Source organism: Coenobita brevimanus, chromosome 117, assembly GCF_032717465.1.
Source record: "Coenobita brevimanus isolate Jiangsu-jjx chromosome 117, ASM3271746v2, whole genome shotgun sequence".
In the NCBI taxonomy this organism is placed as follows: Eukaryota; Metazoa; Arthropoda; class Malacostraca; order Decapoda; family Coenobitidae; genus Coenobita; species Coenobita brevimanus.
Window position 1 is genome coordinate 9,281,927 of NC_137070.1, and position 10,606 is coordinate 9,292,532.

General features: G+C 51.9%; 1 protein-coding gene across 1 annotated transcript; it reads right to left on the reverse strand.

The window, feature by feature from the left end:
• Positions 1-8,052: 8,052 nt before the first annotated feature.
• Positions 8,053-8,738, reverse strand: LOC145389478 (histone H4-like). The gene is made up of 2 exons (XM_080264771.1): positions 8,681-8,738; positions 8,053-8,345 (listed from the first exon to the last, which is right to left on the reverse strand). The coding sequence occupies exons 1-2, from the start codon at positions 8,736-8,738 to the stop codon at positions 8,053-8,055; spliced, it is 351 nt and encodes a 116-aa protein (XP_080120897.1).
• Between the last annotated feature and the right edge of the window lie 1,868 nt (positions 8,739-10,606).

Consider the following 10,606-nt stretch of genomic DNA (forward strand, 5'->3'; position numbering starts at 1 on the left):
ACCCTCTGACCATGATAAATTGAGCAGCTTCAGCAGTCATTTTCTCCCGCAATCTCCTGAATGTGATAGGATAGAATACGTAAGGCTGTCTAGCCCTGGTGCAGTGTCAGCCCTGCGCCGCAAAGCATCCATCAGCTCCACGTCCGTGATGGGGCAATCAGCCTCATCATGGCGCTTACAAACTGCTTGGATTGCCGCAGCGCGAGGGTCTGACAGTTGCACCTGTCGGGCTATGACGTCTCTGGGGAGATTGCGAGAGGCAGCACGGTCCGCAAAATGCTCGGCAAGACGACTGGCCTCTGAGGCAGGGTCAGGGTGAGAGGGCGGGCGGGAGGGGCGGGGGTTGGTGAAGGACTGCAACTTTCTCCACATCTCTCGGAGAGTGGAGTGAGGTCCTAAAGTCCTGCACCATCTCACCAACTCCTCCTCGCGAAGGCGGCGCTTTTCTGCTAAGACATGTCGTGACACAGCCTCTAAGCGTATGCGTTGAGGTGAGCCTCGACGACGCCTGTACTCGCGTCGCGCCGCATTCAACCGCCGATTCAATTCCCTGACACGGTCGCAGTAAATCCAGCCGTCCCTGTAGCTTTTCGTGGACCGTCGCTTTTGTGGGATTGACTCTGTGGCTGCCTCTTGAAAGGTGGATGTAATAAAGTTGCTCAAATTATCAAGGTCAGGGGGGGGGTGACACGAGGAGAAGGCGTGAACTAGGGCTTTTTCAAAGGCAGCCCAGTTCGCTTTCTCGACATCCCACCTCAAAGGTGGTGTGGGGGGGAGGGGGTAAGCTCTACGTCAACCATGATCGCATAATGGTCACTCATGAGGGTGGGGTGTATGGACCAACGTGCCGCATCCTTTAAAGGATCCGACACGAAAGTGAGGTCCAGACGCCCCCCCCCTAACATGAGTGGACCTTGATGTGTCCGTCAGGAGAGTCACCCCGTCCATTTCCTCCATAACCAGAGATAGGTGCCGTCCTGCTTCATTGGTGGCTTGAGGGGAGTTTAGCAGGGGGTGATGAGCATTCAGGTCGCCCCCGATGATGACAGGCCCTCTGGTAGCCTGGGAGAGTAACTTGCCCAGCTCCAGGGCAGCACCAGGCCTGCTATAAATATTATAGATGGTGAGGGGCGACTCTGACAGGTGAATGCGCACCCCTTGCACTTCCACATCACTTCCACAGAAAGGAGTATACTCACAATCTGAGGAAGCAATGTGGTTCTGAACCAGGACGGCACAACCTCTGTTTACACCTCGAGTGTAAGGAAGGAGATGGGTGGTATAACCCTGCAGACGGAATTTGTGTTTTTCCCCCAGCAGAGTTTCCTGCAGAAGGAACACGTGAGGGGTGTCCCTCGCCGTGGCCTCCTGCAGGAGCGGGAGCTTCCCCATTACTCCCACGCAGTTCCACTGGAGGAGTCTGAGGGGGTGGGAGACCCCTCGTCCATGGGCAGTGCCAGTCGGAGCTGCGTTTCCGGCGATCTCCGAGGCACTCGAGGAGATTGAGGAGTCTCCTGCGTGCCTAACGGGGAACGTGAGGGATCGCAGCTCCGGTTGTTCACTGTTGCTTTGTTTGATTTCCTCGCCTTGTTTTTGCCCCTTTTCCTGCTCCTGCCTGTGCGCTCGTCTTTCTGCTGTGGTGGAGTGGGCGTAGTGCGAGATGGTGAAGGTGGAGTGGGCAGGCTGCTTGGTGTTGGAAGTGTAGTTTGCAGGTTGCTTTGTTGGACTGGTGTTTCCAGCAGATTGGGAGGGCACTGCCTTACTGCAGGAGGGCACGAGCTCGATGGCTCTGGAGAGGAAGTTCTCTTTGTTGGAGGTGGGAGTTGTTGCAGCTTGAATTTTTCGAGTGCATTCTGCATCGCCAAGTCCGCTTTGGGTAGGACTGACCGTGGCAGAATCGGGAAGTGGTCGAGGAGCAGCTGTAGCAACTCCATCAGGAGTGTTTTGCCAAGTGCCGCCACCCTGTCGAAGTCGAGAGCTTCCGTGGGTGATGCGGGAGGCTGGGGTGACAGAGGTGTGGCGGCGGGTTGGGTGTGAGGTGGGGGGGGCGTGGACGTCTGCCCTGACTGTGACAGTCCTGTAGCCTGAGGCGTCACTTTCCCTTTCATTGTTGTTGCGGTGGGGAGAGGCGGAAAGGCGTCTGGTTGGAGAGCTGGAGTGGGAGCAGGAGTGTTCTTCTGTTGCCCCCAGACGAAAGTTCCAGGGGGCGCAGGGATGGTGAGAGTGTCTTGTTGCTGTTGCACCCATTTGACCTGACTCTCTCTCCCCTTCTCCACTTTGCTGGTGCGTGCAGGGCAAGTCGGGTGCCAGGCATGGTGAGAACCTGTGCAATTGGGGCACCTGGCAGTCACCTTCTCCTTCGCTTTCAACTTGTCGAGGCAGATGGTTGTGTCGTGTGCCCCGCTGCACACGCCACACACATGAGGCCTCGTACAAGTTGCCCTGTGATGGTCGTACTGTTGACAGCGGTAGCATCGCAGAGGCTCTGGGGAGAAGGGGCGCAGCCAGTATTTGCCCCAATTGCCCAGGTCCAGGAAAGGCACAAGGGGGCCCCGTAGGGTCACACGGACCTCCAGTCGACAAGGTGGCTCGGTGGAGCTACGTAATCGAGACGCCACTCAACTCTACGTTAAATACCTCGAGCCGCCGCTCTCACCTTGCGCCGCAGTCCAGCAGCCAACGCTCCACCACCACACGCACTTGTGGCTAACGCCACAATTGTGTACCGGGGCTCTCGCTCTTGTGAGTGCCCGCCCTTTCGTGGTTTCTTTGCTCTTCCACTATATTTCCTTTCCTGCCTTAGCATCCCCCAACGTGAGTACGACGCTGAACCCCGCGGTTTTCGGCGCAGGCCGATGCACAAGGGGGCCCCTTAGTAGGGGTAGTTATAGGAAAACGATGGGGTAGGCAAACTCTGATAGGATTAGGCAAGACCCTTTTGGGGCAGCGACAAGCCCGTCACGACCTCCGCTAGCGGGGGGACGGAAACTACCGCTGTAGGTAGGCTACTTCCCGCGACTGTGTGCTTGTGTATGTGATAGTGAGTGTGACTGTGTGTGTGACGGCCTCCGCCATGGAGTGCCGTAATCCCCCCCCCTCACCTACCCCCCGAGGACCCAGCGTATCCAGACGCTCCTCTAAAAGCCCAGCTAACCGCACCACCTCCTGCACCAAGACGCTGAGTAATCAGAAGAGGACGAGGCCCAGTTCGCCTGAAAGTACCACCTCTGACGATGAAACGACTGCACCAGCTCAGAGGACTGGGGCTCGCCCTAAAACTCCAACCCCTAATGCCTCCACCTCCTCATCCTCGGATCTACCCAGAAAAATGCTTCGCCGTCACGAGAGCATGGACATGGATACCATAACACCAGCATCGCAGGATTCGTGCCCTCGTGACGACACCCCTGCTCCTTCACCTGCCACGCCCACCACTACCTCTGACGCGGCAACTCCTCCCTCTAACGCGCCTGGAGTGGCCACGGACGCCACCATCAACGACGATGGCTACACCCTGGTGCGTCAGAAGGGAGGACGAGAGAAAAACAAGGGCAGTAAGGATTTTGCCCACCCACCTCCGGCTCAGCGACCACAAACAAGGCGCCCACCACCAGCTCAGCCCAGACCATTAATGCGCACCTCAGTCACTGTAGCGGCACCACCCCCACCTACCTCAACCTTCCCCGCCTTCAGAGTTCCTCAGCAGGAGGGATTCACCCACTCATACAAGGCGGTGGAAACACTGGAGGCACAATACCCGCATCTAGAAGTAACAAACAGAATCAGGAGGGACGAGAGCTGCGTTCTAGTGCCGAAAACAGAGGAGGCATACGCTCAATTAAAAATCATTGCGGAGGACGAAGCGGCAGCAGTGCGCATTATAGAGCTCAATCGTGGAGAACAGATGACAATGGCCATAGTAATGGGCTATCCCCGCAGAATGCCAGTCGACATTTTGAAGAGCCACGCCCTTGTCGAGGAAGCAGAGTGCTGCCACCTTGTCAACCACCTCTTCTATATAATGCACTAGCGGTCGTGCAAGTACCAATCGGATCCATTTAAATTTGATTTCAGGCCTCAGAGGTTCTATGGCGGTTGATGCAATGCTTTTACAATGGGTGATTGGTGGGTTTTGGCACTTAGAGAAAACGGCCATGACAGCGACAAATTCAAGGGATAACTTGTTCATATGCAGACATTCTGTCTGTCTAACACTTAGGCATTCATATCATGCGCTGTGTGTGTGGTGCCTCACTGACGTGACTGACTGTGTCTTCTATTCTCTAGGTGCATCCTTCAAGTTTACTGCTCGTGCATATGAAGGCAGAAATACCTTGGATTAGTGGGATTTGCCTTCACGATTTATGGAGGCGACTCCCGGAGCACAGCAGAAGAGATGCTCTTGCAACAGGATGGAAATTGCCCTGATAGGTATGGAGAAAGCTTTCCTGAAATGGGGGGGGGGGAGTAGATCAGAGGGACATAGAAAGCCATGGCCCAGCAAAATAAGTGATAATGTATATGTATGCAGACGTCCATTGAAATTAGAAGATGTAGTAGCAAAATTGACAGTTGCCTAATCCCCCCCCCTTTTTTTTTTTTTTTTTTACTGCTAGAGGAAGGGCAAGAGAAGGTGTGGCCTTGTTAGTGAGTCCGGAAGTACAGCAATGTGTGATTGAATGGAAGGAGGTGTCATCGAGACTGATGTGGGTGAAAGCGAAATTTGAACGTGAGTTGTGGGTGTTTGTGAGTGCATATGGGCCTGGTAGTGAAAAGGATGAAGAAGAGAGGGAGTCTTTCTGGAATGATGTTGATGAGTGTCTGCAGAGTTTTGGAGCGAATGTGAATGTGGTAATGATGGGAGATTTGAATGCTAGAGTGGGAAATGTAGCAGTTGAAGGCGTAGTTGGTATGCATGGTGTGCCTGGAAGAAATGAAAATGGGGAACGAATGATAGCGATGTGTGTTGAGCGAGAGATGGTGATTGGGAATACGCTGTTTGAGAAGAAAGATATTTATAAGTATACATGGGTGAGACAGGAGGGTGGAAGGGTTGTTGATAGAGCTTTGATGGACTATGTGGTTGTGTCTAGGAATGTAATAGGAAGATTGTTGGATGTGAGAGTTCTGAGAGGGGAGGGTGGAGGTATGTCTGACCACTACCTGGTGGAGGGAAAGTTAAGAGTAGGTAAGAGATGGGTGAGAGCTAGGAGGGTTAGGTGTGGCAGGGAGGTTTTGAAAGTCAGTGAGTTGGATAAAAGAGAGAAAAAGATAGAGTATCAGGAGAAATTGAAACATGAGTGGAAAGCAGTGAAAGATCGGGAAAATGGCAGCGTGGAGGAGGAATGGCAGTTGTTTAAGAGTGCTGTGGTGGGGCATGCAGAAGAGGTATGTGGTGTGAGACGTGTGGGTGGTGGTGTAAGAAAAGGAAGTGAATGGTGGTGCGAGGAAGTAAGTATGGCTGTGGCTGAGAAGAGACGTGCATATGAAGTGTGGCTGCAGAGGAAGGATGAGATGTCATATGAAAGGTATAAGGAGAAGAGGAATAGAGCGAGAAGGGCTGTGCGTGATGCTAAAGTAGCAGCAGATGAGAGGTGGGGTAGGCGGCTGACAGAAAATTTTCAACAGAATAAGAAAATGTTTTGGAAGGAGGTGAAAAGGGTGCGAAAGGGAGAGTCTGGGAAGGAAGAACGAGTAAAAGCAGAGGATGGAAGGATGTTAATTGAGATGGATGCAGTAAGGAAGAGATGGGCAGAGTATTTTGAAAGATTGTTAAATGTAGAGGAGGAAAGAGTGGCTGAGATTGGGGCGGATGGAAGGGTGCAAGGAATAAATGTGTTGGGAGAGTTGAATGATTCTTTGATCACGAAGGAGGAAGTGGAGAGGGCAGTAAAGGAGATGAAAACAGGGAAAGCTGCAGGTATGGATGGGTGTGCTGTGGAATGCCTGAAGGGTGGTGGAGTGACTATTGTTGACTGGTTAGTAAGATTGTTGAATGTGTGCTTTGAGAAAGGTATGGTGCCAGTTGACTGGGCAAGTGCTTGTGTGGTCCCGTTGTATAAAGGCAAGGGTGATAAGTATAAATGTACTAGCTTTAGGGGTATAAGTCTGTTGAGTGTTGTAGGTAAGGTGTATGGTAGAGTGTTAATTATGAGAGTTAGAGAGGGTACAGAGGGAGTGATTGGTGATGAGCAGTGTGGCTTTAGGAGAGGGAGGGGATGCGTTGATCAGGTGTTTGCTGTGAGACAAGTGTGTGAAAAGTATTTAGCGAAAGGCAAAGCTGTGTTTTGGGCATTTATGGATTTAGAGAAAGCGTATGATAGAATTGATAGGGAGGCTTTGTGGACTGTTTTAAGATTGTATGGACTTGATGGTAGGTTACTAAAAGGGGTGAAAAGTTTTTATGTAAATAGTAGAGCGTGTGTAAGAGTGGGAAATGCTGTGAGTGATTAGTTTCCCGTGAGAGTGGGGCTGCGACAGGGATGTGTGATGTCACCTTGGTTGTTTAATATTTACATGGATGGTGTTGTAAGGGAGGTGAATGCAAGAGTTTTAGGTGGAGGTCTGAGTCTGATGAATGTTGATGGTGGAGAGTGGAATCTGAAGCAGCTGCTGTTTGCAGATGATACTGCACTGGTAACTGATTCAGAGGAGAGATTGAGACAGTTGGTAGAGGAGTTTGGAAGGGTGTGTGAAAGGAGGAAATTGAAAGTAAATGAGAATAAGAGTAAAGTGATGAAGTGTACGAGGTTGATAGATGGTAGGGGGATGAATATAGTTTTGAATGGTGAGTTGCTTGAGGAGGTAGATTGTTTTAAATATCTAGGGTCACATGTTGCTGTGGATGGAAGAATAGATGCAGAAGTGAAGTTTAGAATAAATGAAGTAGGAAAGGTGCTGGGAGGAATGAAAAAGTGTTTAAATGTCGTTCGCTTAGAATGGATGTAAAGAGAAGGCTGTATGAGGGTGTTGTGGTACCGACTGCGTTATATGGGGCTGAAACATGGAATATGGGTGTAGCAGAGAGGAAAAGTTTGAATGTAATGGAGATGAGGTGTCTGAGGAGTATGTGTGGAGTGACACGTATGGATCGGGTGCGAAATGATGAAGTGCGAAGGAGAACTGGAGTTGTTCGGGAGATGGCTGGTAGAGTTGAGCAAAGGGTGTTGCGATGGTTTGGGCATATGGAGAGAATGGATAATGAGCGATTGGTGAAAAAGATAACTTGATCTGATGTGAGAGGTGTAATGCTGAGAGGAAGACCACGAATAGGATGGATGGACAGTGTGAAGAGAGCGCTGGATGCGAGAGGGATGTCTGTTGAACAAGGAAGAGTGGCTGTGCGTGACATAAATAAATGGAGAGAAATTGTGAATAAGTGATGACGCAGCTCTGAGGGGATATTCTCCCGCATTTGGTCTGATCAGCTAGTCAGGTCAGGTGCGGGTAAGGGGATGGGTCTGTTATGATGTGGCAGGGGTAAACCAGTTCTGCTGTCGGGCCCTGCTGTGGATGTCACTGATTGCATTGCGCAGTTGACCCTTGTGCGGTGTGGTGCGGTGAAGATCTGTCCGTTCTCCCCTTTGGGGCTAAGATGCGAATGAATGTGTTTGAATGGATGAGTAAATGGGGAGTGTGTTGTCCTGTCTCGGCTACCTCCCTTTCCTTGGGGGAAGCAGCCTAGGTATATAAATAGATAGATAGAACTGCCACAGAGAGAGAGAGAGAGAGAGAGAGAGAGAGAGAGAGAGAGGTTTGGTATGGTTCAGTTAGGTTATGGTTGGTTTGGTTTGGTTATGTTAGGTGTGGTAAGAGTTGGTTGGGTTGCATTACATGTCTTCATATCTGTTACATTAAAAAAAAAAAAAAAAAAAAATTTTGGTGCTAGCTAACCTGCTCAACATCTGCATTTACTTATACTACTATGCCTTCATTCATTCTCTTTCACAGAAATTAGGTGTGGACCTCTAAAAGAGGTCCGGGGGTTGCTGTTTATTGTGTGCTTTGCCGTGGCCAGGTGGAATAGTGCCATGCAGTTATGCACGCACCCTCTTAACCGCCGAAGCCGTAAAGGGTGCGCCCTTGCCTCTTCAGGGCGTACACCACGTCCATCGCGGTCACGGTCTTACGCTTGGCGTGCTCAGTGTAGGTGACTTCATCGCGAATCACGTTCTCGAGGAACACCTTGAGAACACCGCAGGTCTCCTCGTAGATCAGGCCCGAGATACGCTTCACACCGCCACGACAAGCAAGACGACGGATGGCAGGCTTCGTGATGCCCTGGATGTTGTCACGAAGCACCTTGCGGTGTCGCTTGGCGCCTCCCTTGCCCAGACCCTTGCCGCCTTTGCCTCGACCAGTCATAGTGTCTACAGCTGCTGCTACTGCTCAGACCCAGTAGTGAGTGTCCGCTCCGCTCCCAGCACCAACAATGATGACGACCCCGCTCGCCAACCACCCTTATATAACCCAGTCTCGGTCGTGCAAGTACGAACCTTATCCATCTAACCTTGATTTCAGGCCTAGGCCCCACCCCAGCTCCCAGGAGGCCAATCCTAGAGAGGCGTCGTAGCCAGGTCACGCCACAGGGCATGCCAAATTTTGCAAGCAAACCAGGAATTGCATCAAAAAAGCATGAACAGTCAATCACCGCCATGTACATCACACCCCAACCACTCACACGCCGCCAGTCCGGAGGCAGGCAACATAAAAAGCCACTGCCAGGCGCGGCGCGCCATTGGCTCTGGTGAACTCTTCGGTATCGGCACTCCAAGTTCAACTTACTCCAGACGTCGTGCAGCTTACCATCTCGCCCGACTTCAGGCTCTGAGGAAGTAACTCACGGTGCTAACTGCCCAAGTTCCACTACCACGAGCCTGTGACAAGATCCTTCACTGCAAATACACCTTGCTTCACTGCATACCAGCCTTTCACGGTGTATCATCGCAGCCCCAGCACCCACGCCCCACGATTGTGTACTGGGGGACACACACTTGTGTGTTCCCGCCCTTTCGTGGGTTGCACCCCCCTCCTACTATCCTTCCTTTCGACCCTAGTGTCCCCCAGTGGTGGTACAAAGCCGAATCCTTAGGTTTTCTGGCGCAGGCCAGACACATGAGGGAGCCCCTTAGGCAGGGGTGGTTATAGGAAGCCACTGGGGTGGGTCAAACACTTGTTAGGGCGATAGGCAAGACCCTTCCAGGGGCAGTGGCAGGGCTTTTACGACCGCCGCTAGCGGGGGGATAGTCACCACCACTGTAGGTAGGCGCCTTCTTTTTTCTGAGTGCATGTGAGTGTGGAAAAGCACACTTGAGACGGAAGACGCCACCCCTACCTCCGAGAACGCCAGTGGACGAAAAGCAAGATTTGACAGCCCTGACAGATGCCAAGACCTCCCCCCACATATCAACTTCACCATGGACTATGACGACACACCATCCAGCCAACAAAACGACCCTGACCAGCACGACTCCCAGGACAATCATTACGTAGAAGACTCAGCCTCCGCCCCCCAAGACCCCGACGATGGCTTCACACTCGTTACCAACAAAAAGAAAGGAAAAAAACAGGCACAAAATTCCTCTGACCCACGCCCCACCTATCCCAATCACCAGCCTTCCAACCCACCACCCCCCACATCCAACCTCCCAGCTTTCCTCATCCCCAAACCCAACAACTTCTCTAACACCTATGAAGTAGTGACAGCCATTGAGAACTCCTACCCCAACCTTCAATTTAAAATGACAGCCACGAAAGCCCTAAATACTATCATAGTCCCCCTTAACACTGAGTCACTGGACATCTTAGAAAACGTTCACGAGTTAGAGGGCAAACCCGTGAAACTCATCAAACTTGACCCCAACCTTGCCACAAAGAAACTTGTTGTTCAGCATTACCCCCTTAACTTCCCCTTAGAGGCTATCCTCAATCATCATCAAGTCGAGGAAGCCAAACGATGTGATGTTAAAGGGGAGCCAACCAGACAAGTAATCATCACCCTCCGTGGCCCAGCTCCCGACTCACTTAACCTAAAATCATGGGGCACATATGACCTCCGCCCCTACACCCCAGAACCCCTACGATTCTTTACTTGCCAGAGGTTTGGGCACCACCAGTCATCATGCAATCGCCCTCCCACCTGTGCCCTCTGCAGCGGTCGCCACCCAACTCAACAATGCCTTGATAAATTCAAGGCAAAGCAAGCAGTCCAAGCCAAATGCCCCAACTGCCATGGCCAGCACCATGCTTGGAATAAAGCATGCCCAATCCGCAAAGCCATCATTAACAAAGGCATTAATAAAGGTCAGGGACGTGCGCAGGGTAACACCATCATCACCCCTGCCCCTTTAGGCACCTTTAAGTGGGGGCAACAGAACAAAGGCGCTAACCACCCCTCTCTTACTACAGGCAATTTCCCCCAATTGCCAACCCCAAGCAGGACTTCACCCAATACCCCCCCAACCCCCAGACCCCCCCCACTCACCCCCCAACCTCACCAACTGCCCCCCCTCCCTCGCCTCCATCTACCACCCATAAACACGCCAGTACCCAAACTACCGCATCCACCCAAACCCAGACTCCACCACCAGCCACCCCTCAACCCTCA

Coding starts and splice junctions, on each gene's coding strand:
- LOC145389478 (XM_080264771.1), bottom strand. CDS start 8,738: ATGGCGCGCCGCGCCTGGCAGTGGCTTTTTATGTTGCCTGCCTCCGGA. Junction 8,346..8,680: donor TGCCTCCGGACTGGCGGCGT/GTGAGTGGTTGG, acceptor GTCGAGGCAAAG/GCGGCAAGGGTCTGGGCAAG.